This window comes from Lichtheimia ornata, assembly GCF_029851405.1.
Source record: "Lichtheimia ornata isolate CBS 291.66 chromosome Unknown scaffold00047, whole genome shotgun sequence".
In the NCBI taxonomy this organism is placed as follows: domain Eukaryota; kingdom Fungi; phylum Mucoromycota; class Mucoromycetes; order Mucorales; family Lichtheimiaceae; genus Lichtheimia; species Lichtheimia ornata.
This window is the reverse complement of record NW_026695367.1, coordinates 1,604-29,006: the sequence shown is the minus strand read 5'-3', so window position 1 is coordinate 29,006 and position 27,403 is coordinate 1,604. Positions and strand designations below refer to the sequence as shown.

The 27,403-nt window shown below is 43.3% G+C and overlaps 10 protein-coding genes across 10 annotated transcripts; 7 read left to right on the top strand and 3 right to left on the bottom strand.

The window, feature by feature from the left end:
• Positions 1-144: 144 nt before the first annotated feature.
• O0I10_008666 (uncharacterized protein) lies at positions 145-2,050 on the top strand (the record flags this gene model as incomplete). The annotated part of the gene is made up of 12 exons (XM_058488668.1): positions 145-369; positions 433-454; positions 514-552; positions 614-771; positions 834-875; positions 930-981; positions 1,050-1,067; positions 1,118-1,291; positions 1,363-1,430; positions 1,487-1,574; positions 1,633-1,832; positions 1,901-2,050. 12 exons carry the CDS (start codon positions 145-147, stop codon positions 2,048-2,050), a joined length of 1,236 nt encoding a protein of 411 aa, XP_058340491.1.
• Positions 2,051-2,660: 610 nt separating this feature from the next.
• O0I10_008665 (uncharacterized protein) lies at positions 2,661-4,958 on the top strand (the record flags this gene model as incomplete). Its single annotated transcript, XM_058488667.1, has 8 exons — positions 2,661-3,185; positions 3,267-3,410; positions 3,475-3,609; positions 3,696-3,899; positions 3,964-4,218; positions 4,277-4,519; positions 4,584-4,742; positions 4,803-4,958. 8 exons carry the CDS (start codon positions 2,661-2,663, stop codon positions 4,956-4,958), a joined length of 1,821 nt encoding a protein of 606 aa, XP_058340490.1.
• A 240-nt stretch (positions 4,959-5,198) lies between these two features.
• O0I10_008664 (50S ribosomal protein L4) lies at positions 5,199-6,150 on the top strand (the record flags this gene model as incomplete). The annotated part of the gene is made up of 4 exons (XM_058488666.1): positions 5,199-5,231; positions 5,298-5,343; positions 5,427-5,705; positions 5,774-6,150. The coding sequence occupies 4 exons, from the start codon at positions 5,199-5,201 to the stop codon at positions 6,148-6,150; spliced, it is 735 nt and encodes a 244-aa protein (XP_058340489.1).
• A 385-nt stretch (positions 6,151-6,535) lies between these two features.
• Positions 6,536-8,266, bottom strand: O0I10_008663 (uncharacterized protein; the record flags this gene model as incomplete). The annotated part of the gene is made up of 5 exons (XM_058488665.1): positions 6,536-7,320; positions 7,487-7,745; positions 7,809-7,833; positions 7,941-8,052; positions 8,179-8,266. 5 exons carry the CDS (start codon positions 8,264-8,266, stop codon positions 6,536-6,538), a joined length of 1,269 nt encoding a protein of 422 aa, XP_058340488.1.
• A 1,303-nt stretch (positions 8,267-9,569) lies between these two features.
• O0I10_008662 (uncharacterized protein) lies at positions 9,570-11,387 on the top strand (the record flags this gene model as incomplete). Its single annotated transcript, XM_058488664.1, has 1 exon — positions 9,570-11,387. One exon carries the CDS (start codon positions 9,570-9,572, stop codon positions 11,385-11,387), a length of 1,818 nt encoding a protein of 605 aa, XP_058340487.1.
• A 2,762-nt stretch (positions 11,388-14,149) lies between these two features.
• O0I10_008661 (uncharacterized protein) lies at positions 14,150-15,248 on the bottom strand (the record flags this gene model as incomplete). The annotated part of the gene is made up of 5 exons (XM_058488663.1): positions 14,150-14,636; positions 14,715-14,827; positions 14,934-14,979; positions 15,042-15,090; positions 15,158-15,248. 5 exons carry the CDS (start codon positions 15,246-15,248, stop codon positions 14,150-14,152), a joined length of 786 nt encoding a protein of 261 aa, XP_058340486.1.
• A 2,941-nt stretch (positions 15,249-18,189) lies between these two features.
• Positions 18,190-19,699, top strand: O0I10_008660 (uncharacterized protein; the record flags this gene model as incomplete). Its single annotated transcript, XM_058488662.1, has 8 exons — positions 18,190-18,231; positions 18,295-18,391; positions 18,485-18,613; positions 18,694-18,775; positions 18,858-18,995; positions 19,055-19,172; positions 19,241-19,336; positions 19,397-19,699. 8 exons carry the CDS (start codon positions 18,190-18,192, stop codon positions 19,697-19,699), a joined length of 1,005 nt encoding a protein of 334 aa, XP_058340485.1.
• Positions 19,700-20,023: 324 nt separating this feature from the next.
• Positions 20,024-21,395, bottom strand: O0I10_008659 (uncharacterized protein; the record flags this gene model as incomplete). Its single annotated transcript, XM_058488661.1, has 6 exons — positions 20,024-20,196; positions 20,253-20,382; positions 20,440-20,624; positions 20,690-20,972; positions 21,028-21,309; positions 21,375-21,395. 6 exons carry the CDS (start codon positions 21,393-21,395, stop codon positions 20,024-20,026), a joined length of 1,074 nt encoding a protein of 357 aa, XP_058340484.1.
• A 1,702-nt stretch (positions 21,396-23,097) lies between these two features.
• O0I10_008658 (uncharacterized protein) lies at positions 23,098-23,460 on the top strand (the record flags this gene model as incomplete). The annotated part of the gene is made up of 3 exons (XM_058488660.1): positions 23,098-23,157; positions 23,229-23,273; positions 23,347-23,460. 3 exons carry the CDS (start codon positions 23,098-23,100, stop codon positions 23,458-23,460), a joined length of 219 nt encoding a protein of 72 aa, XP_058340483.1.
• A 985-nt stretch (positions 23,461-24,445) lies between these two features.
• O0I10_008657 (uncharacterized protein) lies at positions 24,446-27,150 on the top strand (the record flags this gene model as incomplete). Its single annotated transcript, XM_058488659.1, has 13 exons — positions 24,446-24,482; positions 24,553-24,814; positions 24,875-24,965; positions 25,028-25,107; positions 25,179-25,192; positions 25,258-25,425; positions 25,488-25,601; positions 25,658-25,883; positions 25,943-26,005; positions 26,068-26,301; positions 26,363-26,436; positions 26,499-26,728; positions 26,782-27,150. 13 exons carry the CDS (start codon positions 24,446-24,448, stop codon positions 27,148-27,150), a joined length of 1,962 nt encoding a protein of 653 aa, XP_058340482.1.
• Between the last annotated feature and the right edge of the window lie 253 nt (positions 27,151-27,403).

Here is a 27,403-nt window from a genome sequence, read left to right as displayed (position 1 = left end):
ATCGTTGGTATCAACGTTGTATATCTTTACATTCTCGTGTTGGAGGAAAAATGATTTCACGACAAGATTCGAATTGGAACGACATTCTCCAAGGGCGGAAACTCGCGTGGCCCATTGACCCGTATATAAAGCAACTGAAAATTCATGTCCATCGTCGTGTCAACGACTCTCCATCCGATCGAAAACGATATGCGGTTCCTTGACATTTGCCTGGCAGCTGCAGCCATCACCACCCACGTTTTCGCTGACAATCAATTTGTTTCATTGCCATTTGTGGCCGTGGATCGAAAAGGGGTGCATACATCAGCATGGAATCAACGTCTGGATGAATCAGGTGTCAATGTACCATTACAGAATATGGATTTGGCGGTAATACAAGATAAACGTTGATGATTTCAATTGATTAACATGATCCCTCAATACTCTTCGTAGTACTTGATGAACATCTCCATTGGTAACGATAGCGATTGACAAGGATGATGCATGGGACCAATGATTGATTTGCGATTTTAGGTACACCACCTCAGCCTTTCACCCTGTTATTGGATACAGGCAAGTAGCTTACATATAAGTATAATGCATCCATTTAACAGCAAGGTACCTATAATAACAGGATCGTCGACAACGTGGGTGCCTATGGAAGGATGTGGTCGTTTTTGTGGCTATCCTCTGCATACGCTCCAACCACTCGAATCTAGCACGTTTCGCTCGAGCAGCCTCTTGTTCAGCATTCGATACGGCGAGGGCTTTTCTAGAGGTTTTTATGCCGAGGTACGTTCAGCTGGTCATAGTTGCCCAAACGACATTGAAATGGCCTTAACAATGATGCTCAGGATACGGTGACCTTGAATGACGCCATTTCAGTCCCCCACACAGTAAGTCTTTTGACGCTTCCATTCATACCCATTTGCTAACCCAAGATGGAATAGAATTTTGCTGTTTCCAATATAAACGATGGCGAGTTGACAAGGGATGGTGCTGGTAAGTGAATGTTATTGTTGTTGTCAGTGTATGCTGGTGACTAAAATTATGCATGTTGATGCATCCAGATGGTATCCTTGGTATCGGTAAGTTGATCCATCTTTAGAAATTCAAGCTTTGACGTGGCTCCACGTAGGCCCTGATCCATTGAGCCGCTTTAACAATCCCAACCAAACCATTGTTCCTACGCTCGTAACAACCATGTTTGAGCAAGGTGTCATTAGCAACAACTCGTTCTCCATTTACTTTCAGCCAATCAACGGCACATCCCTAGAGAGCCGTATCAATGGAAATATCATTTTTGGAGGAGGTGGGTCATGATGCATTCTTTATTGTGTGTGTATGGGAATGAGTCATTGCTGATTATCATCTTTTACGTAGTCGATTTGGATAAGGTGGAAGACAAGCAGATTACGTACTTTCCAAGCACCTCACATCAAGATTACAAGGTTTGAGAATACCCAGCAAATGCTATTCATGCATTCATCTCACCATCGTTTGATAGGATTATTGGGCAGCGGATATGGAATCGATCATTGTGGGCAATGAGACTGTAAACTTTGATTCGGTCATACCTGCATTGGTAGATACAGGTTGGTTTGAAAAACGATAGGCAACAACAATGATGATGCTGATTCTCATCGTATATAGGATCAACCTTGATTTTCGTGCCAAAAGAAATCGTTGAGCTTGCACTCAGCGACGTGCATGACATACGGGCAGACTACATGGGCCAATACCTCGTGCCATGTGACAGCAAGGAGCTAAAACCAATTACCTTCAACATTGCTGGGACACCACTCAAGCTATACCCTGAGGAGTACATTGTTCCCCATACCATAGCTGGCGGCGTAAGTGTGCTTTGATGCTTTATCTTCATCTTGTCGACTAACCCCACCCCCTGATTCCATCGTCGTAGTCTGTCAATGGCACACCTTACTGCTACACCTATCTTCATGAGTCACCACCCTATATCGATATTATCCTCGGTTACGGTTTCCTGCAGCAGTACGTTTCTGTTTATGACAATGAGAACAATCGTGTTGGTCTTGGACGACGTATCAAGTAGTATAAAGAATAAAGATTTACATGGAATCCTTGTGGATGCATATCATAATCACATTTTGAACTCGTACTTAATATGCTTTATTCTTGGTTGGATACGTGACATGAATAAATATGGTAGGTAGGGATATGTCAAACCTCAATGGTGGTATTCTAGTGAACGAAAATAACGTTTTTCCCATGAGATAGGCATAGATGAAAATGCAATTTACTATCTTCATTCTTGTGAAACAAATGATTGGCTAATGCTATACATAGGTAGGTAGGTGATCGACTAGTTGAAAAGGTTGTTGTCAGCCTATGTGAATGTGGCATTAATACGACGCGTGGATGAATCATAAGGCCAAATCCGGGGCTAAGTGTTATCATTACCCTATGCAGACGTAAAAGGTGTATCCGAGATGTATATAATAGTTTCCCGGGATGCGTCATTTTCGGATCGGGATAATCAACAGCTCCGTGTGACCGTAAGAGTGTGATTTATGTTTTTGAAGTGCAGGTCACCGCATGAAACAAACTTGTCAATCTATTCTTTGTTTTTTCCCTTTCACTCGACACTTCCTCCACCACCACTCCTCCTCCTTCTCCTCATTCACGCGCACACACTATCCTCAATGTACCCGGGTATTCAAGTCAGCTTACGTTTTCGAACCGTTTGCACGCGTCTCCCTGTTCATGGCGCCAAACCTCGCATGACATTGGTGCCCGAAAGTGTCCTTGTTCGACCATGCGCGACTCGCAAACCCATCATGGTGCAACGATCGTTCCATGCCGCTCGTCGTTCCAACAATGCTCGAATGTTGCGTAGTGCAGAATCGAAAGCAACCACGTCCAGTGCTAATGCTGCTGCCGAAAGCGAATCTTCAAGCATGACTTCACGAGCTGCTCAATTGGCCAAAGAACAAGCTGGTACTACTGCAAAGGCATCCACAACCGCTTCTACCATGAGTGCAGCAGCATCAGCATCAGCAGCACCTGCCACAACCAAGCCCAAAAAGTCACTATGGCAAAAGGTCAAGGATGAAGCAACACATTATTGGCATGGTACCAAGTTATTGGGACTCGAAGTACGCATTTCATCCAAGCTTACTTGGAAACTATTGAACGGTGGTCATTTGACTCGAAGAGAAGCGCGTCAGGTAAGGGTGATGACGATGATATGGGATGGAGGGAAGGATCTCTATATACTAATGGATGATGTTGATGATGATGGATCATAGCTTCGTCGTACTACATCTGATATTATGCGATTGGTGCCCTTTGCAGTCTTTGTATTGGTGCCATTCATGGAATTGTTGTTGCCCGTTGCATTGAAGTTATTCCCAAACATGTTGCCAAGTACATATGAAAGCAAATCCACAGAGGTAGGTGGAAGGTTACACACCTGCATGTTGAACATTTTCTTTTGACTCATCCATTTCATTATAGGAGGAGAAAAAGCGCAAGCTACTCAAAGTCAGACTGGAGATGGCCCGATTCTTGCAAGAAACTATTGCCGAGTCTGGATTCCCTGGTTCTGATAATTCACATGCAGCCAAGGATTTCTCTGACTTTTTCCGCAAGGTAAATAGGAGGGGAATGTGGATGTGAGCCCTTATCAGTGTGGATGATAACCTATGGGGGTGGACCCTTTTTCTCTCTCTTTCTAGATCCGCATGACCGGTGAACAAGCATCTACAGAAGATTTATTAAAGGTGGCTCGACGTTTTGAAGATGAATTGACTTTGGACAACTTGTCACGACCTCAACTCGTTTCCATTTGCAAGTACATGAATATCAATGCCTTTGGTACAGACAACTTTTTACGTTTCCAAATCCGTAATCGTATGCGACAAATCAAGGCGGATGACAAGGTAACACACATCACATACGGGGTATGAAAAACCATGGGATTGACAATGGACATTGGGATGATAGGTTATTCAAACCGAGGGTATTTCCTCCTTGACTTTGCAAGAATTGCAACATGCATGTGCTGCTCGTGGTATTAGAACTACCGGATCCTCTCCAGGCCGTCTTAGAGATGAACTTGCTCAATGGATTGACCTCAACTTGAACCACCGCGTTCCTACCACCTTGATGATTCTATCACGTGCTTTCACATTCACAGACCGTGCCCTCACCACTGAAGATGCCTTGCGTGCCACCTTTAACAGTTTGCCTGATAATTTGGTATGTTGTTGACAAGATGGAAAGTGTATGTATATACTCATTTTTTACGTCATCCTAGGTCAATGAAACTGAATTACAAGTGCTTGAATTGGTGGGCCAGAGTACCTATAAGCAAAAGTTGGATGTCTTGGAGCAACAACAAGAATTGATTGAGGATGAATCTGAACAAGAAGAAAAGGAGGCCAAGGCAAGACGTGAGGCAGAAGAAGCTGCACGTGAAGCTGAGGAAGCACAAGCCAAGCAACAAGAAATGGAGCAAAAAGAAGCTGAAAAACGTGATCAATTTGTTCCTGATGCCAAGGTATGTTTGAGGATCGAAGGATTTCATCTACAGGGTAACTCATGGGTGATGGTTCGCTATATAGGCCGAAGAAGCTCCTGCCAAGAAGTTGGATGAAAAGCTTTCTACTGCAGAGCAACAAGAATTGCAAGATGCATTGGCCAAGTTGCGTACCAAGGTGGATGTTCTTGAAGAACGAGCACAACTTAATGAGATCAAGTTCAATTATGAGGATTACAAGGACGTAAGTATCTTTTTTTTATTATGGTTGGATGACTCGCGTGTACTTAAACTATCATTCTAGTTGATTGAACAACTCAAGGAAGCTACCCATCGTGATGCTGACAAGGCCAGCCGACGACTTGGAAAGAAACTTGAAAAGATGCTAAGCGAGATTGATCGTGAGCTGGATACATTAGAGAAGGAAGAGAAAATTGATAAAAAGAGTGAACAGGAATAGACTATTATAGACGCTGTAAATATCTACAATGAATCAAATCAAATCCCCTATCATAGTATTACATGTGTATGTGTGAATGGGATGGGATGGGATATGTAAACGAATCATGCCTTTAATGCGACCAGGCCGAAACCGGTGGCTCGTGACTAGCCAATGTTTTGAAGGGCAACAATAATGACAGCAGCCATCAACCCACCCACCTTCTCTTGAGCTCCTCCGCCGCAACCCACCAAAACAAAAATGTTCAAATCCGTTGCATGCAACATTGCCAAGGTATTCATCGCACTCAACTCACGCCTACAATGGACAACGACAAGTAACCGATTCCCTTCCAAATAGACGGCATTCCAACAAAAGCGTGCATTGGCATCTGTATCCGAGAAAGGTATTTTAGTGTGTGTGTGTGTGTGTGTGTGCCTCAACAACCAATGCACCATGGATACTCATAGTAGTTTGTCGTTGACATAGCCACCAATCCATTCCCCCAGCATGTACAAGCATTCTTGCGTGATTTCAAGACAAGTGAACCTGTTGGCATTATCGATCTGGATCGCAAAGTATTTGGTGCACCTCTTCGACGAGATATCCTGCAACGTGTGGTTGTATGGCAACGAGACAGCATGCGACAAGGCACACAATCGGCCAAGACACGATCCGAAGTCGTTGGTTCTGGTAAAAAGAAGGCTCCTCAAAAAGGACGTGGCAAAGCTCGTGTGGGTGATATGAAGTCACCTCATATGCGAGGAGGTAAGAGGAGGAGAATAGGGTATTGTGTGCGTATTGAATGGATAGGAACTTATACTTTCTTCTTCAAGGTGGTGTTGCCTTTGCTCCCAAGCCTCGAGATCATTCTACAGACTTGCCTCGTCAGGTGCAAGAGCTTGGTTTACGTGTTGCCCTGAGTACCAAGTACGCCCAAGACCAATTGACCATTGTCGACAACTTTGATCAGCTTGAAAGCCCAAAGACCCGTGAACTCGATTTTATCTTGAAGAACACTTATGATCATCCTACTCTCTTGCTCGTGACTGAGGATGATAATGAACGATTAGAACTCGCAGCACGCAACATTCCAAAGTGCGAAGTCATCCATGTCGACGAAACCAATGTCCTCGATCTCCTCACATACGACAAGGTCATTATTGAAAAGGGTGCCGTCGAGATCCTCGAAGAAGCTCTTCAAGTTGTATAGTAGTCCTAGTAGTAGCATCATCATAGATTCCTTCTCCCCATCCCTCTCTCTTTATAAAATAAGCTTGTAGAAATCAATCATGGCTTTTACGACATCATTGGAATTGATGGATTAGGATGGATCAAATTGTATATGAAAGTTCATGTTACTCTTACACAAAAGAGGGGATAAAAAAAGAGAAAAAGAATAATGCTTCTGCAAAGAGAGAGAGAGAAAAAAAAAGAGAGGAGGATATGCCAGAGTATTAGAATGATACAAGAGAGAAAAAAAGGGGAGTTTGGTGGACGAGAAGAGTGAATGAGAGAAAGGCGAGAGAGAGAGAGAGAGAGAGAGAGAGAGATGTGGGTATATGGTTTATGTCAGTGCATCATTTTTTTGGGGTCGTTCATGCGTTGCTTGAATCCTTTAAACGAGAAGGCCTTCGATCATCGTCATTGTCATTGTGATGTACTGTGTCATTATCCGCATCATCATCATCATTCTTTCGGAATAAATCATCGCCCAACGGCTTGCGTTGCTTGATAGGTTCGTTTCCAAGTTTGAATGTGTTTTCATCATCGTCTTCTTCTTCATGTTGTTCATTCCATTCAGGTTTGCGCATAAATTGTCTGAAGGTGTCAGCAATCATGATGGCGTCGGTGGAGCTGAGAATCGAGCTGGATTGACGTGCTTCCTGATTTTGCATAATGTGGGCCACAGCAGGTGATGTGGGTGGTTTATTGTTGCCGAGTTCAGTTTCAGCGATGCTCTTTGTTGGTGACGATTGTTGTGGTGAACCAGGTTGTGCATTGCGTACGCTTGCCATAATAGGCGTGGAGGAGTGAATCGATGACATATCATTTGAATTGCTGATAGAGCCTGCAAAAGGGCGAGGTATGGTAGGCATGCTGGCATCGGGTGATTGCATCAAATTACGCTGATCGCTTGTTTTGCTGTCTCTCATGTTGGCTGCTCCACCGCCAGCAGCAGCGACATTGTTCTGGGCGTTGGTACGTTTCAGTCGGCGGATGAACCAAAGCAATCCAGCGAGCGCCGCAACAAAGACCACACAGGCAATGACAATGACAGCAATTAACCAGCCTGGTAACCCGCTACCGCTATTGCTTGCATTTGCACTATCACTTCCATTGGGTGAATCACTTCCATCACTTGATGTATTGTGTGCGCTTTCTACAAGATACCAAATATTAGTTAGTAACACACATAAATCTCCTGGGGATATAAAAGATACTCCCCCTCTCCTGCCTCTCTCCATTCTCTCCCCTCCCCTCTTTTGGTTAATAACCCCACTCCCTATCAATCAATCAATCAATCAATCAATCCAATGTATACTTACGTATCAGCGTGAATTGCACAGGTTTTGGAAAGTTGTAATCGTTCTCGATCTCCTGCTGGTATTCGTATCCATCGGTGAGGACATACGCGTAGGGTTGCCATGTCTTGTTTGCTGAATTGTCAGGGAGTTTGGATGGGAACCAAGAGTCATCGACTTGTTGGACAAAGGAACCTGGTGATCGTGGTAGTCCTTTCCATTCCTTGACGCTAGTATAAGTACCATCCGATTCGTACAACAGATATAGATTGATTGTATTATCCTATTCGGCCAATGAGTATATAAAGTAATTCTCTCTTTTTATACACGCGTAGCTAGTACGTACCTCAGATGTGATGTAGGCGGGGTTGCTATGATGGACAAGAATGGGATGAGGATCAAAAAAGGGATCTGGGTCAGCTCACAACAGCAAAAAATAGTATCATGGGCGGTGGGGTGTAAGAGTGTGCAACCTTACTTGTACTTCCAAGTGAACTCGTAATAGCTGCCATTGTACCAAACGTCGCTTGATGTGGGTGAGCAGACGCCCACCGTGTTGGGTTGGCTAGCACACGATGCTGAAACAGTTACTATGGTAGTATCTCGGTCAATATGCATGGATCATAATAATACTATCCCCTCTCTTCCTTTCCCCTAATCGCGTTGTGTATGTGTGTGCATCAAGAAACGAATCAAAGGAAAAGAAAAACACATACCTTGTCGTTTCCATGGAAATGCTGCTGCTGCTGGTACAAATGGAGAGTAGTAGCAGAATAAGCCCGCAATGAAAAGCAGTGGCTTCATTTATGGAATTGAGAGAGTTGCAGAGGAGAAGGAATTGGAAAATAACAAAGGAAGGAGAAAGAGAGAAGGAGACACGGTCGTTGCAAAGTCGCTTGTGTTCTTGGCCTTCCAATATCCAACATCAAATTTGGTACGGTTGCACACACCTGAAAGTCGCATACGCTGATTGGAGCCCTTGAAACTCTCCTCTTTCTCATGTCGGACACACGTTATCGTCTCATTTCCCGGATACGCTTCCGAAGCTAGAGCAAAAGACGTTGATAGTATAGCGAGCTTAATAAAAATGTACACATGTTTATCGTCTTTGCATACATTGATGCAAGTTTATTAGCCAATTTCAATTGGAGCGCACATACGCTATACTATCCTCCTAGCGCACCCAAGAAATTCACATACCTACTTATAGTCTTGGATTATGATGTACAATGACACTTCTTTTTGTGATCCCCATGAACGGCTTTGCACCCAAATGACAATGTCTTCGTTCGTAGTATGTACTTCAACTCATTCCCTTTTTCCAAATCGTGACCATCATCACCATCAATGTAGTACCTGAGGATAGCCAGTGCCTGCTATTAAATATCTCGGCGAGAATTACCCTAATAATAGTGCTTTTATTTCTGATGAAATGGGTGTAGATACTTTGTTTGCCTATGGATGGTGTAGACAATCAGTCAACTTGCTATCACTACGGGTTGATGTAAAGGATTATGAATAGTACCAAATACGAACATTAAGCTTTCACGTGTTTAGCACTTTCAATCGTTCTATACTTGGATCGTTTGATATCACAATGAAGCCACCACTCATTCCTTTTGTTTGAATGACGTATATAAAAGAGGATTGATCATGTGACCCTTCTTCATTATCTGCCTGTAATTACGGATGTCGGGATTCAAGAGATACATAATCCCGTGGGGAAAAGAGATTGTCATTGTGCTTTGTCATCGGTAATAGGTTTGTGCATGAAGGGTGATACAGCTGTTACTCTTTAATGGTATTTTCTCGCTCTTTTTCCCATTTGATTTTCTTATCACCTTCTAATTACTCGTCCTTTGAACCATTCATGTGGGGTTTCATCGTCGATCATGACATTGTGATTGATGGTGGTGTGGGGGGTTTATCACCGACGCTTACTACAATTGTATTACTAACTTCCAAGCGTGAGCAAAAAAGTTGCTGTCAACATCACACTGACTGACGCACACACACGCAATACACTCTCAGCAGCATTAAGTACCTGAATGTGCGACATCCATTTCTCTCTTTCTCTCTTTTCTTTCATCTTTTCTTTATTTTATTAATGACAACGACAACTACAACTACGACAGCAGCACTACAGAAATACCTTTCAAGTTATAGCCTTGCTTTGGCTGAAGACCCTTCCAAAGGACGCAAGGTGGTTGCCACGTCGTTGATCGAACGCGGATCCATCGTTACTACATCGCAACCTCTGGGAACAGTTCCGCTCAAGGCGCATCGTAATGAGTTTTGCAACTATTGTTTCAGAAAGCTTGGAGCGTCTCAATACAGCACTACACCTCTCAAGCGATGCTCACGATGCAAGTCAGCTTACTTTTGCGACATGAATTGCTTCAAGAATGCCTGGCTCAGCTATCATCAGTATGTATGTCGACCCAAGAGTAGCGATGAAGAAGAGGACGACGACGACGAGGACAAGGAGGAGAATGTGTTATCCATGGATGTGGAGATGTTGGAACGTGTTGCTTTGAATGCTACTCGTTATCACAAACGCAAAGCCAAGATGGATCAGGAAGAAGAAGAAGAAGGAGTATCAGGATCATCATCATCCAATGGACATGAAGAAGATGTGGAACAAGAGGAAGAATCGGTTGAGGTAACCATGGAAGCATTCGAGTCATTGATGGATCATGGCAACAAACATTCAAGACATGTGCAAGAGCATTTTGCCAAAGTTGCTCAAAGGGCAATGAGCAAGTCGTATTTGGAAGACACGCCTTTGACGCAACAAGATCTGATACGTTTCATGGGCCGGTTCCGATGCAACAATTTCAGCATTTACGACCAACAATTATTTGCCATTGGTGAAGGTACTTATCCAGTGGCCTCCTTGTTCAACCACGATTGTCGTCCCAACGCTGCCATTTTGTTCGATGGTGCATTACTGATGGTGAAGGCTATTGATGATATTGAACCGGGACATGAGATCACAGTGGCCTACGTGGATATTGCTCATTCAAGAACGGTTCGCAAGCAGACGTTGAAGGACAAGTACTATTTTGAATGTCGATGTGATCGATGTCGTGATGATAATCCCGTGGGTCGAATCGACGCCATGTTGGGAGAAGAGATGTCGGATTGGGATCGAGCTGCCAGCTTGTTACAAGAAGGAGAAGAAAATGGCGATACCGATCGTGCACGGATCTTGCAGTTACTGGAAAAGGATTGGGATCTGCTGATGCTCACACGCCGTTTCAATCGTCATAACAATGAAGTACCCGACACAGATGAACCATTGACATTACCTTATTACGTCCATTTCTTGTTGCCATTCTTGACTCCTTATTTATGGGCCACAAGCAATCCTGCCATTCGATTTGTGGGTGGATCAACACCGGTCGGCACATCCATGACCATTCAACACATTACAGAGTTTGATGATCCACCTACTGCATTCGCACGTCCTTATCCAGGTGAAACCTACCTTGAAGTATTGGGAAATGCGATTGACAAGACGCTCTCGTACAAGACCCCTGATCGTGTCATTCCATATCGTATCACCACATTGGCCAATTGCACTCGTCTCTTTTTTGATGAAATGATGGAGGGTCATTGGCGAAATGCTACCAAACTCGGCATGTATATCCTCGTTCAATACGCCATCATTTATCCACCTTATCATCCCATGCTTGCACAACACTTGCTACTGCTCGCCAAATCAGCCTGGAATTCGATCATCCAAAACGAACTCGTTACACAAACAAAGCAACTTGAAAAGGTGCAGGAACGAGGTGTCAGGCGATGGATCTTGCTTGCCAAGGAAACGATTGCACATACATTCGGAAAACAAAGTCAAATGTGGCGCGAGGTGATTGAGCTGGAATGGATCTTTATTCGGGAACAAAAGTTGAAAAAGTAGAACCCTCGTTTTCTTCTTTATGTCTATGTGTGGATAAAATAAAAATGGTTGTATTATTATTATCGTCATTTATGTATGAGATAGGGAGTGAGTAGGATGATGATGAATGATTGTGTCAGCACCATGCAGGGTTCTAACAGCTGTTGTTGGGTCTGATCAGCAAGGATCGATGTAATTTACTTGTTTTCAATAAAGCGATTGATAAGTACTATGTACGTACAAGAACAAGGAGAGGACGATGCTGGAGGGTCACTGTATTTGTACTAGCGTGGATGTGTGCACACACCACATGTAAGTTAAAAGGTGGTCAATGTGTGTGTGCCTTGCAAGGAAGGGAGGCCATGTTCTATAACCGGTTTTGATTCAACACATGGTACGCAAGCGGCAGGTGTATCAGAAAATGACCCGACCCTGAACAAGAGCTCTCGGCATCCAAATAAGCTTTTGGAAAAGATTCATTGAATCCTGCTGCTGCTGCTGCTGGTCATTGTGCTAATCTCACATGGATACACGCGATTGTGTGTGTGTGCAAGTACATGCATTATTATGTTGTCGTCTTTTCTTTCACTTTTTTGAGTGTTGCAGGGTGCATCAGTAATCTTTTGCTGTCTCCTTCCCTCATCCCTGCATTTGTCTTTCTTTATTCCTTGGGTAAGCAGCAGACCCCCTGGTAACGATATGATGGAATAATATGATAACGACCCTGACATAAGTTTCTGCTCTCTCCCGCCCCTTTTTTTCTTCAATCATATCCCATTCCAACTCTGTGGATGGTCCCCATTCTTTTTCTTTTCTCGCGTTTTGGTTTGTGCAATCGAGAAAAAATTTGATTAAGAAGCACAGGAGGTGGATTTAACTTGGGGGTCTAAATAAACATCTCCATTGACTCTTGCATCTTGTATGTAAGGACATGAATCGATCAGCTGTCTTTCTCCTTGACTTGATCACCGCTGCACGCTATCGTTTGTTTGGCAACATCCATGCTATACACAAGCACACACTTCATGCTACAATGTTATCTGCACATCCACACACACACACACACACACCACACCCATGGAGGATACATACAAATGATCATTGTTGGGGTCTCGACCCTTTCACATCATTGTCTTTGGCGTGCATTGTTTTGGGGTAAACATGGTTAAAGGAGTAATGGTAGTGAGATTCTTGCTTACCTCCACTGAACAAGAACCAAGGGGAGGAGATGCACCATATGGGCGCGCGCGTTAAGGCACTTTCACATTCCATGGTCATGTTCCTTATTGTCCCATTCGCTAAAGATGGGAAATTTGTCATTATTGTTCTCGTTGCCATGCTCCTTCTTTAACATGGCAACGTGATGAAATGAAGCATCAAAGATACATGTACGAGGAAAATCACGCCACTTTGAGCTTTGGAAGGAAAAACAAAGATGATCATTACAAAAGCAAACGCCTTGTTCTGCATATCGGATGGAAAGATGATTATGGATGAAAACCATCTATATGGGGTTTCATCCAAGAGTGGTATATCTCGTGAACCTTAGCCATGTATTGGATGATTGCCGTCATTGTCGTAGCATTAGAAAGGCTGTGTGGTGGAGTTTGATACCAAACAAGATCCCAGGAGTCGGATCCGTGTTGCACATGACCTGTAACCAACGCATCCAAACCACCGGAAAGAGCGTGTGCACGAGCACACGTACGTGTATATTTTACTCAATCATGTCCTTGCGTCTTTGTTGGATTGAATTCAACAAACCTCCCCCCATTCACTCCCCCAACATCATATGCACACACGTCCTCTACACACACACTTGCGCGCCCCAGGCATTTTTCCATTTCATCCCTCTTTTTTTACATTTCATCCAATACAGTCCACTCCACTACATCAGCAATCACCCTGCATTAGTAGATGTATCAAGCAAGCAACAGCACATGTGTATGCTACATTTAGGGGTTCGCACTCGCTCTCACTTTTTTCTTTATCCAATCCATGTGTATGTCAAAGGACGCTCAAGCCATTTCCATGGGCTAAGAAAGGGGTGAAGCACACACACACACACGCACACGCATACGCATCATGTTGGCTGCTTCTAATGGTGGAAACTCTTTTTTCAACCCTGCATAAGAAGCCCTTTTCACACATCAAACCACACACACCACATGGGTAGACCACCATCAATTAGAACAAACAATGAACTTTTTATTACTATTACGTCGTGTATGTGGCATTTTTGTTTAAAGTTATGTACATGTGCGCAATGAAAAATTATAATAGCCATATGAAGAAATAGGGTGACATGGGCATATAGGTACGGTTAAGGGGAGAGTGTCTTGGGATGGTTGGTTGTGTGGGTGGGTATGGGTGGGTGATCAGAGAGGAGCGCAAGAGGAGAATAAAGGATTTGAACATAATGTTATATTGGGGGAGGAAAAAGAGCTCGTGCGTATTGTACGAGTGCATTAAATTAACATGATCCATAAGACATCACCGCAAGCAGCTGTTGTTTGTTGGATCGAACGAGTTGAGAGGAAGGAGAAAAAGCGAGCAAGAGCGGTGGTGGTGGTGTGAGATCGCAAAAGATCTAATAGAGGGATGATGTATATGTATGATGTTGTGCGTTTGTATAATCAAGAGGCGTTGTGTATGATGGTGGTGTATAACAAGGATTGTATGCTGTGCTGTAATAGGTCGAGTGTTTGTATCAGGATGTTGGTGGTGGTGCATGTTGTTGTTGTTGTAATAATGAAAGTTCATGGTAGTGTGGGTTGTTTGTTTCAAAGAGAGTATAGAGAAATCCCACTATCACGTCGATTTTCGGGCTGATCCTTAACGTCGATAAAGCTTGAGAGGCTGGGAAGAACGACACCGGGTTGTGATGGATAATATGGGCTTGGTAACAATCCAGGTGATGTGGGTGGAAGATCATCCACTGAGCTTGAGCTTGGGCTTTCTACAATGAGAGAAGGTGGTGCTGGTGGAGGTGATGAACCTGCCACAGCAGCAGCTTGTTGCCATGTTGTGGGCGAATGCAAAACACCATAGAAACATTCAGCGCACGTGCATCGTTGCTGTCGTAGCTGTTGTTGTTGTTGTTGAACAAGACGACGTTCTTCGATAAACGGACGCCACTGCACACTGGGTCGTTTACCATTGCTAGCATGATCATGTTTCATATGCTTGGTAAGCATTGTTTTACGCACAAAGCTTTTGGAGCATCCGTCAAATGGGCATCTGTAAGGTCGTTTGCCAGTATGCGTGCGGCTGATGATAGAAAAAGAAAAAAAGAAAAGGGCGTAAGCATGCATTGCATATACATTTGGCGATCGATAGATCACTTACCGGTGACGTGCTAGTGAGCTGCTGTCACTGAAACTCTTGTTGCATGATGGGTATTCACAAATGTGTGGTCTCTCGCCTGAATGGGTACGCATATGCACGGTCAAGGCTGATCGCTATAATGAAGCAACAAAGAAAATCAGCTATACAGCTATTATTGAGGTGGGTGCATCAACGCCTACAACGTTCCAAAATTGGAACAGGCGTCTTTTTTATTCTTACCTGGATAAAGCTCTTGCCACAATCAGGTTCACGGCACTTGAATGGTCTATGAAGCAATGTATATAAGTTTATCGATCCATTTGGACATTTGGGTGTGTCTTTACATACCGCTCGTTGGTATGGATACGTAGGTGGCGTACAAGGTCTGAGCGTCTGCCTATAATAATGAAGCAGGATACATAAATATGATTGCTGTTTTAGATTTGCTTAATAGGGTGTCGTACCAAAGGTCTTGTTGCAAGAGGAAACGGTGCATGCAAAAGGACGCTCCTCGGTGGGAAGGTGGTCTTGGTTGACAAGCTCGAGAATCTCCATGGTAACGTAGAAACGTGGTGTGTATATTGTAAGTGTATATATAGGTGCGGTTTTGTCCGTGAGCGTTTATGTGTGGTGCTCGAGTGAAGAAAAAAGATGGTGTAAAAAAGCCAAAGCAGACAAGCAATGGTGGGTGTATTTATACCTATGAGTGCCAATAGCCACACATATGATAATGGCGGTGTGGTGGGTCGTGCAAAAGTGTTCGTGCGCGCTCCTGTTAATGCTTGTGCCTCACTCCTTGCTTGTCTTTTGTTCCCCTGAAAGACGTACAACAGATGTCTTGTGTTCGCTCAACATGCATGTATATGTGTTCTACCCTGAACATCTCTTTCTCTCCCCCCAAAAATCACAACCTTCTTTACTTTACCCTCCCCCAATACTACTGCAACTAGTCGAGGGATGTGCTAGGAGGTCCACGGAGAAGAATAAAGAGAGCGACCATAAAAAGTGCAATGAAAGGAGCAACAAGGGAGCCACTGCCATTAGAAATTAAAATTCGTGTCTACCTTAGCGACAAGAGCGTGCTGTCATAGACAACACCCCCCACTCGTGTAATGCGATCAGCCCTGCTGTGTCGCTGCGTGTGCACTAATGATCGCTTTGGGCGGTGTATTGTATTGCTACCGAAGGTAGCAGTGTGTGTGACACGGATGAATGCCGATCAATAACCAGCGTGGATTGTCATGTGTTCAAGATGTCAATCGCTGGGTATTTCTTTGTTGCACCATCAAACACCGTTTTGGAAATAGGATGCGAATCATCTCTTTGCTGAAGCATCCATCACACATACACTGCTGGCACACACACATACACACACGCCAACCTTGTTTCTATTTCCCCAACGAACACCCTTTTCTTTTTTTTTCATTAGTCCTTCTCAGATGATTGGTATCCCTAATCCCATTCATCTCTCATACACACTATAATATGCTCAAGGAGAAGCGATCTATCGTCCCTGTACTAACGATGATGCATCGATGATGTTATAATGGGAACGATTGGAACGTACACACAAAGCTGATACCGTACACATACCCCCAATACCACTCACGCGATTGAGGAACAATGGGAGGTGTGTCCGCCTAATACCCTGTGCACAAGGGCAATACGTACAAGTACACTGCTGATATTAACAAGGTGGGTGGGTGGTGTGCTACAAGGGTGACAAAATGTGTCATGGTGATAATCATTTACAATAGTAGTAATATGTATCATCTTGCTACTTGTGGGATAAAGTGGTATACAATACGCGGGTGATTGTGAGATGAGATGCATATGATGTTGCTAGTGACATGCAGCTACATGATGCTGATCTGCACACAACGACACCGCATGGTTGGGTCACACAAGGCGGTTCATAATCATTGATTGTGCGAGAGAGCATATTATTCCTTGGCTCTCATTCCATATCCCAGTGCTTTTTTCTCCTTTGTTCTCTTTTCTCCTATAATAGCCGCGTTACGATCTGCACCTGATTTCAGCACATTGTTGTTGTGCCCCACAACACATACATACACCACACACATACATATTACCCCGTTCCATGCTTACCATGCAGATCAGGGATGTTCCTCTCTCTCTCTTCCTGTACGATGGCTTTGCTTTTTTTTTTGCTCTCTTTCATCACGCACGGAGCATGTCTTTTTTCTCCCCATGGCTAATGTCCCTTGTTTATTCTCCCGTAGATTTCCTTTTACTAGGCAGCTACTACTACTTGCATCTTCTTTTTTTCCCTCCATCCCCGCGTCCACCCCTTTTGCTGTGATCTAATGAACACGTACACACATCGATTAATGCACAGCAACCACTGAACCCGCGAAAAAAAGCATAGGGTTCCCACCCATACATACAAAGGAGCTTGCCAGGGGATGACCACGTACATACATACACACAATGAGGAGAGCACAAAACATGAAGCATCTCATACACTCAAGGCACGTTCTGAACAATCATCATCACGGGACATGATCGAACAAGGGGTATAGAAAGGAAGAAAAAGAAAGAGGGAAAAAGTGTAAGAGGGATGCAACTATAAAGGACGTTCACGGACCTATGAATGGAAATAGGCATTTCATTTCATGTTGTCTTTTTGGGAAATATCACGGCCAAGTCGTTCCTTTTCATCCTTTTACAGTATCGTGGCCTTGCTAGTGATTGTTGTTGTTGTAGTAGCTATCCATCATGCAGGGTTTCCTCTCTCTCTCACACACTCACACACTCACTCACATTTATGTTCATCATTTTACTGCTCCGTTTTCAACATCATCCATCATTTACCCTTCTTTTTGGGGATCACGATAAAGAAAAAGGTTCACGTATCAAGACAAAGACACATGCAAAACATGATTGGATGAATGGTACTCAACATGTGGCCGCATTGGTTGGCCATAACAACCTTGCTTGCTAAATGTACGGATACTACAAAGTCTAACCAACTGCTACAGCAGATCGACGAGATGAAGATTATTAAGGAAAAGAGATGATTTAGTATCACTTTGTATTGACTTATCCACCGTTTTCGATCGTACGCTACCTGGGATTTGGTGGGTGATGAGTGTGGTGGCGTCACGTGGTTAAACATCGTTATCTTCATGGTAACCACGTCGAGGTGAAGATGAAGGAATCGTGCAACTTGTCAAAAACATGTACCAAAGAAAAACATCTTTAAGCCAACGATCTCGAAAACGAAGAGAAGAATGAACAATGAGATGTAAACACGCGTGCATGAAAATGACAACAATGTCCATCTCAATAGCAACATAACATCTCAATTGAGATGCGGGGATTCAAGTGAGTGTGCTAACTTGAAGGGAATCGGGGTGGTACACGTGCAGTGCATCGCTCTTTATTTTGTATCACTGCACTCCTCTTTGTGAGACCTTTTGTTCATCAAGCCTTTCCCTTCCTTTTCCACCCACCACAGCGTTACTCTTATATCATGGCTACCACTGCCACTACTACGTCTCCCGATGCAAACAAGGTGAGTACTACTACTTACGCTCGTCCTTTTATTGATATCATTCTGACAACCACTATCTCCCAGACTACTTTGAATGGCTATGTTGGTTTCGACACCATCACCCAGCAGATTGAAAAGAAACTACTCAAACGCGGATTCCAATTCAATGTTATGGTTGTTGGTAATGTCAATTGCTTTCTCTTTGTTGCCATGGCATGTCTTGCTCACCCCTTTGTTCTCTCTCTCTCTCTCTCTTGGACATTTGGCCACCCAGGTCAGACGGGTCTCGGCAAGTCGACATTGGTCAATACCATCTTCGCCTCGCATCTCATTGATAGCAAGGGTCGTCTCGAAGCAGCAGAGCCTCCACGTCAAACCACAGAGATTGAGCAAGTCTCTCACTGTAAGTACTGGTTTTTCCATCATGTCCCTGAACTCCACTCATCATCTCCTATGCTCTTGTTACTCCTATCCAAATGCCAGTGATTGAAGAACATGGTGTGCGTTTGAGACTCAATATCGTCGATACTCCCGGTTATGGTGATCAAGTCAATAATGAAAATTGGTAGGTTGTAGTAGTGGGTGGGGGGGGGAATCATGCAAACAATTCCTTGGAAGAAGACTCATGTTGTTAAATGGATCATTAGCTGGGAACCTATTGTCAAATACATCAAGGATCAACACTCAGCCTACTTGCGAAAGGAATTGACAGCTCAACGTGATCGTTACATTACCGATTCTCGTGTTCATTGCTGCTTGTTCTTTATTACACCATCCGGTCATTCGTACGTTTAATCCACCATCGCCTTTCCATCACGTGATACTCATTCATCTCTTTCTTTAGGCTCAAGCCTATTGACATTGTGGTGCTGAAAAAGTTGTCAGAGGTTGTCAATGTCGTTCCTGTGATTGCCAAATCGGATTGTTTGACCATGGAAGAACGTGATGCCTTTAGACAGCGTGTAAGTATGACGCAGTCATGTTTGGGATGATCCTGTTACTGATGGGGGTAGGGCATGTGACATGATAGATCAAGGCTGAGTTGGCATTCCATGATATTCGACTTTATCCTTATGAGAGTGAAGAAGACGATGAGCAGGAACAATCGTTGAATGAGTATATTCGCGTAAGTAGTCTTTGAAAGGATAGTGGGAGATGAAACCAAGAGACTAAATATAGATCATAGGATTTGATCCCGTTTGCCGTTGTGGGCTCGGAGCGTAACGTGGTTGTGGATGGCAAGGCAGTACGTGGACGCAAGACACGATGGGGTGTGATTAACGTGGAGGACGAAAATCATTGCGAGTTTATCCATTTACGCAACTTTTTGACGAGAACTCATTTGCAAGACTTGATCGAGACCACAGCACAGATTCATTATGAAGCTTTCCGTGCTAAACAATTGTTGGCCATCAAAGAATCCACCCAACAACCAACATCACCTGCAGCAACACCTGTACGAACCACTTCCAATCCTTCTGCAGCATAATACTTCAAAGTCTACATGTGCATTTCCCTCTCTCTTTTATTCTCCTCCCAACCAAACCCATTATCCAGTCAACATATCCGCCCATTACTTTTGCACACACACACATGGAATAAAAGAAAGTGTGAATGGGGTAAAAAGGTTATTATTCAAGAAAGCAAGCGTAAAAGTGATTGTGAATGTGTGGATAAATGCGGTGATCAAGGCAAGGCATGGGAGAGGATTTTATACTGTACAACAAGGAAAGAAGAAGGATATGTGGGTGGAAAGAAAGATATCTCTGCCTGGAAAAGAGTATACATGATAGGCGACACAAAAAGTAAGATTCTAATCTTCGTCAATTTGCCAGGCTGTATCGTTTTTGCTCGCCATTTCTACATCTTGTCGCTCCTTTTTAGATCGACCACGTTGAACATAAGCTTTCAGACCACGTCCAAAGTTTTTCATGCAAATGACACCCAATACACCAGTTGCTGCCGTGAGCAAAATGCCAATAACCACTATAGGAATGCATGAGTAACGTGCTGATGGAGTCTTCAAATCCATCCATACATACCGAGGCAGATCCAGGTATACCAATTGTTGTAAGGCTGTACGGTTTGTGATAGCATCAATGAAAAGTGAACAATGACAATGCCTTCAAAAGTGACAAATGTAATCATTCGACCATAGCTTTCGGTGCTTCCCTATAATAGAAAACATGAGTAACCCAAAATGACAATGATGTACATTACATTACATACCGCAGTGCGTGCAAAATAAAGCATTGGCAATATAAGAATGGTGACGACAATTTGGATACCAGATTCCCATGTAACGATATCGGATGTCATGCCAAATTGAATCACATAGAACAAAGAAACCAAGAACTCCATGAAAATGTCAATCTTAAGACCAAGAACAAAGAATTGAAACATGCGGTACATGCCTAATGGTAGATGTATACATCATGAGCCTTATTGACTTTGTGGCGTAAAAAAGCATCACACCTACGTTGCATTTGAACATCGGCACCGATTTTCTTGTAAATGTTCCATCCAAATTGTCGAGACATGCCGTAACTGAGATAGATCATGGCACAGGCAAATAAAAGAATCACCACTGAGAGAGCAATTTCAAGTCGCATGGCTGTTTGCAGGGGCGTAGTTGGATAATCGGTAGTGCTTAATCGATCCAGCCATCGGACACCATCGACCACTTGCAAGGCACCTAACACAGCACATACTGCATTGAGAAAAGCCAGGGCAAGGATTTCGGCTGTGTTTTGATATACGGTCTACATACATGTCTATAAGCTAACAGGAACGAATACAAAAGAGTGGATAACTTACAGCATCAAAGACCATGCCAAGAAACCATACTTGGAATCCAATAAATGCAAGGTTTTCCCATTTAATACGTCCCAAACGATCGGCTGCTTGTTCTGGTATCTTTGCGTCGTCGCCATTTATGGTCGAATAGAGTACATTAACTTCGGACGGCTCTGGTAGATATGCTGCTTGTAGTGTGTTTTGAGAACATATCAGCGCTTGTAATATAATGATGATAAGCGCTTGTACTGCCGCAGTTGCAATATAGAGTTTCGACCAGCGAGTCTCTGTAATACGCGTTATCTAAGACAACATGAATAAGTCATGGGCACCAAGAAGTTGACTAGTATGTAACATGACACACGTACGATCTTGTTGATTGTCACCATGGTCTCGTTCAAGCAATCCAGCTGCTTGAGTGCGTCAATTGAATAAAGGAATGGGTCGGGGGTAACTGGAATCGAGTAACGGAAAGGGCAACCAAGCCAGTATCCAAAGGTAAAAAAAGAGTGCGTGTCAGGAGAAGCGAAAGGAAGGAGTTGGGATATGAAAGAATTAGGTCGTTCACATATCATAACTACTGCTTCCATTTCAATCAATAGATGTTGCACAAAGATCCAGACTATTCAAAGAATAGGGTGATACAAGCGTAAATGGGAAAGCCACACCGTGGTGGCGCTATTAAGGGGCCCATAATGAAGCTCCTCTCAATGCTCCAATTTCTGCAAAGTTGTATGGTGGTGGATGTCAATAACCAAAAGAATCATTCGAAAGACCATGTTGTACTACCCAACAAACACAAGACCATTCGTTGCAGGCTGTTGCTATAATAGTTGTCGTTTTTGCTGTTGCTTCGCAACCCTTATTTATTACATACTACCCTTCTTTGTGCCAAACCACGACCAATAAATCGTCCGTAATGCCATTTCCAGAAACATTAGCCTTATTCATTTCGTGAGGCATGTTGCCTACTTATAGCTATGTCATTCGCTGATTCATGCATGATCGCCATCAATCACACTAAAGGCTCGTTGATGAGGAGAGAGAAGTAGATTTCATCCTGATCATGTACATAAACGGCCCGCCACTTTACCAGTCAATGCATCATTCTTGTCACTGTTTCCACCTTCCTGTGATCACTGAAATACCCACGCCCACCACTATACAGATTTAAATAAGAACGTTGTCGCCACACATCCCTTTCTTCCATGGTATCACCTTCGATTGCTTACATGGAGATGTATCATGATAGATGACGGTGGTCCTTTTTTTGTAACCGCGTGGACTGCATCTATCTTTGTAGTCGCTTTTAGCTTTTCATTGTTATCCTACTGTACTCTCATTATCATTTTAGACTGAGATTGACATAGCCGCCTCCTATTTAAGGATGTAAAAGCGGATTCTTTTGATGTCGTTTCCTTCCTCTTTTGATGCATTTACGACGTTCGGATCTGTGCCATGATGTACATACCTTACGTTGGTGGACCACTTTTCCTTTACTCGAAATTCATGGGTGGGTGATTCAACCTACTACGCTGATCCATGTAGACAAGAATAAAACAAAGATTGATCAAAAGAGCATGATCTCTTTTGTGTGTTCCCCTCTATGTCTTTGTTTGACGATATCATGTATGGCTTTATTGAATTGGGGTTGTAACAACGACCTTGCTCATGTACCTAAAGAACAACGCCAGCACCTTCAAGACTATGTTCATGAACGCGTCAATAGGCAAGGATGGTTACCACACTACATCTTGATGCGTACTTGATCCTCTGCTCTCCCTCTGTTGGCTTCGCCAAAGATACCCATCCTCCTCTCGGTCGCTGGCGTTCTGCTTGGCACCATAGCAACGGTACTTAATACATGTTGGTTACGTACACACCCAATAGCAGTCATCTTGCAGTAAATCAATTCATATTTAAGACGACATTTACAATGAGAGGAAAAAATGAGAAGCTTTATGTATCGGTGGTTGATAGTGAATCTAATCTATGTATAATGAAAGGAGGCGATGATGTGAAGGAGAATCCGACGCGGGTTGATCTGTGCGTTGTTCCTTTTTCCCTTTACCCAGCAACCACAGTTTTGCCATGAACGATCCACATCAAGAACGACAAAATGCCTTGCTCGATCGAATAGTTGCCAATGCGGTACGTCTACTTGCATACATGGAGAACGATTGCCATTGAAGGGACCTGGCTAACAAGATGCCTGTTTTTAGAAAGCACTCAATGGTTCATTAGGGAAGCTCAATGATCGCCTAGAGGTATTCATGTCAATAGCACCTCCCTCATCTTGACACTGCACAACAATAACACGACTTGATATGATGATTCCAGGATGTCAATACAGAGATGAATGATATCAGCAACCATGCCAAATTCTGGTCAGCTTATCGATCATCAACGCAAATCTACTTGGAGGCCACCAAATCATTTTCACCACCGAAATAAACAATGATACCAGCATCAGATGCAATGAACAGTTCGTGCTATGGATTGGACATGGAAACAACAACAACAACAATGGAGGAATGAGGATGAGGGAAGGGAAAGGGCTGGTGTCGCGGAATATGCTGCTATTTGATCAACGTAACACACCATTGTGCCATACACATACAAATCACGTCAAACGCGATCGGTTGCACAAAGACACATTTCAATCACCATTGTTTTTTTATCATTATCCATGTTTATGGTACAGCATCGATACAGCATTCCAACAAGCTTATCATCATCATATATATATATATATATATACATCCATCACCACAACATGTTATCGACTCAGCAACCGCATTGAGGTTCTCTGCTTGGGAATGGTGCGGGGAGGTACCTCCGTCGCCAAGAAATGGATGCCGTGAAAAAGTGACAGGATCGCGTCATTTGTGCAAGTAAGCTATCACCGGAAAAACTATAGGGTATTCACACAATAATACCAACTACAGCCATGAATCATCGTAGTTCACATATGGATCGACACAAGTGGTTGCCATGACATCCTTGGTCGTTGGGTGTGTGGTTGTTGGATGCAACGTGCAACAATGTGCCTGGAGGAAGGATCCGATCATTGACTACATATGGCTATATGTGGATCTCGCCAATTGTTATTGAATCGCATTGCCGTTGCCGCTGATAATCTACTTCGATACCTTGACGTTTCCCATGTGACACAGTCGATCGTCGTGCTTGCAACCAGTGATGGATACGATTCATTTGGCCCCTCTTCATTGACGCATCTTGTGCTTTGATATTGGATTCATACACGAATTTACTATTATCATAACGATCTTCACGAGATGCTAGCGAAAAGTGATCATGACGTCTAGCCAGGTATGTAATGTGGGGGAGCGCGGGGGAAGCGTATCAAATGACACAAGATGTAATGATGCGATTTTAGCTTATCTAGAGCTTCATGTAACCCGACGTCCTGATCAAGATGGCGACACAATGGATGCTAGAGGTCTATAAAAGAGGTAAAATTTACTTGATGGTTATGGAGATCAATTCGAGACAACATGAAGTTCATCTCTGTAACATTGACAGCAGCATGGATGCTATCCAGCTTCCTTATTTCTACTCAAGGCGTTCAAGCAGCAAGCAATCCTTCCTCTGGCGACAAGCCCAACTTTGTTTTTATCTTTACGGATGACCAAGATTCCCGATTGGACTCATTGGATTATATGCCCAACTTGCAAAAGTATCTGGTTCAAGAAGGCACCCTTTATGAGAATCATTATGCCACCATTGCTGTGTGCTGCCCTAGTAGAGTGGGTTTATTACGCGGCCAGTATGCTCACAATACCAAGTACGTATCCTATTTGATCCACCTGCAACTTGATGTTAACCACACGGCTCATGAGAATAGTATCACGGATGTCAATGCACCCTATGGAGGCTATGGTCGATTTGTCGAGCTTGGTTTACACGAAGACTATTTGCCCCTATGGTTACAGCGGGTACGTTTATTGCATGCTCCTTATTTACGGTCATTAACGTGATCGTAAATCGATTTATACAGGCTGGATATTCGACCCATTACATTGGCAAGCTCATGAACCAATACAATGTGAACAATTATGACAGTCCTGCTCCACCAGGGTAAGCACACAAAGGTTCCCGTTAATGAATTTGACCCCATGCTAATCTTTTCATGTACTTGAATGATTCAGCTTTGACTATCAAGGTATATTGGATGATGCGTATTTGAAGGGAAGTGATCTTTGATGCTAATCTTCTATATCCTTACAGAGCAACTTGTTGATCCTTATACCTATATTTACGACACGGCTGTTTTCTCGCGTAATGGTGAGGCACCAGTGTACTACAACAACACCTATCAGACGGATGTGATCCATGCCAAAGGCCTTGAAGCTCTACAAGGACAAAGAAACGAAACGAAACCATTCTTTCTTTGGTGTAAGTTCTTTGTTTCCAATGTCATTGTCATCGTCTCTAACGTGCCCATCTATGACTTTTAGTGGCTCCTACCGCTCCTCATGGTCAATTTGTTATCAACAGCGGTGCTGGCAGCACTCGCACATACCCTCCTGTACCAGCTGCTCGACACTCATACCTCTTCCCCAATGCCACTAGTAAGTGTTTTGTTTTGCTTTGCTTTAAATGCATTCACTGACTTCGATATCTGCAGTTCCCCGCCATCCACATTTCAACCCAAAGAAACAAACCAAGACAGCCTCCTATTGGAAGACATTTGAGCATCTCAATGAAACTACGGTGGATTATCTCGATGAGGTGTATCGTAAGCGTCTTCAAGCGTTACAAGCCGTGGATGAAATGATCCCAACAATCATTGCCGAGCTGGAAATACAAGGAAAGCTGGACAACACTTACATCATCTACAGTGCAGATAATGGGTATGTTTATCATGGTAAATTTTGTTACGCATTACTAAGAACGGTACTTTTGGTAATAGTTTCCACTTGGGCCAACACCGAGCTCTCCCAGGAAAGTGCACTGAATTGGAAGAAGATATCAAGTGAGTACCAATTTGGCAATGTGATTAGGGAAAAAAAAGACTCACATGGCCCATTATTACAGCGTTCCTTTTGTTGTGCGTGGACCGGGCGTACGAAAGAACCACGTGAGCAGCCTTGTCAGTGCACATCACGATCTCGCACCAACCTTCCTTGCCTTGGCGAAGGGTGACGAGCATGTACCTGAATGGGTGGATGGTGGAGTAATCCCTTTGACAAAAGATCTTCAAGAACATCCACGTCCTGTTGGCAAGGAAAGTTTCAGTGTCGAATTTTGGTCTGATAGCGCGCTTATCGAGTATGTACCATCTCATTTTCTTGAAGTGCATGGTTACTCATACCATTTACTCTTATTATAGATTTGTTCATACGGCGTCCAAGGCTGGTCCTAACACGTATAAAACAATTCGAGTGATTTCTGATGACTACAACTGTAAGTGTTCAACGAGTTTATTGTTAGGCAATTGATTGATGAATGATTTTACATCCTTCTAGACAAATATACCGTTTGGTGCACAGGCGAGCACGAGCTTTACGACATCAAAAAAGATCCTTATGCAACCAAGAACATATACAATGATGCCAGCTCTCGATTGGTGAAGCGCCTTGATGCTTTACTTTCGGTTTTGAAAGCATGCCGTGCACACACTTGCCGTGATCCTTGGCGGGTTATCCATCCTGAAGATAGCAGTGTTACGACCTTGAAGGATGCATTGAATAAGAAGGTAAGCTGCACTTTTTTTTATCAATATCATGCATACTGATGTCCCATTTGCAGTATGACCGATTATACAAGCGTTTCGAGGACTTCAAATTCCATGAGTGTCTAAACCATTACTCTATCGCAAACGAGGCACATCCATTTGATCATATCAACCTTGAATCCAACACCAGCTCTTCCAATCCTGTGGAATCCACTGCTAATAATCAACAACACAACAAGCGATCCAACCATCAATCACCAAAGCCTACATCAGAGGAAGTCGTACGGTTATTCAACCTTGTTCCACGATCTACAACGCCTTTGGGTGACCAAGTGCCTTCCGCTGAAGAACTGGAAAGAAGAAAGAACCCGGTATCTCGTGAATTGAAAGAAACAGAGGTGGAATGGGAAAAGTATGGCTTCTATAATCGATTTGGTAATTAAGGATAGACATATTATAATACATCAATGACCCGCTTGAGCGATAATAAAAGGATAAAATTAGAATCATGATTTCTCTTCTATAATCCCCATAAGTATTTCCATAATACAATGGATCAAGTTCCCACGCAAGTGTGAGTTCCAACTCACGAAGAAGGAAGGTTTTAAAGCTTAGACATGGTTGGCCAATACACAACAATCTCCTATCCGCTAAAGTAACCTTTAATCCAACATCATTCACAAGAGATAGATTGGG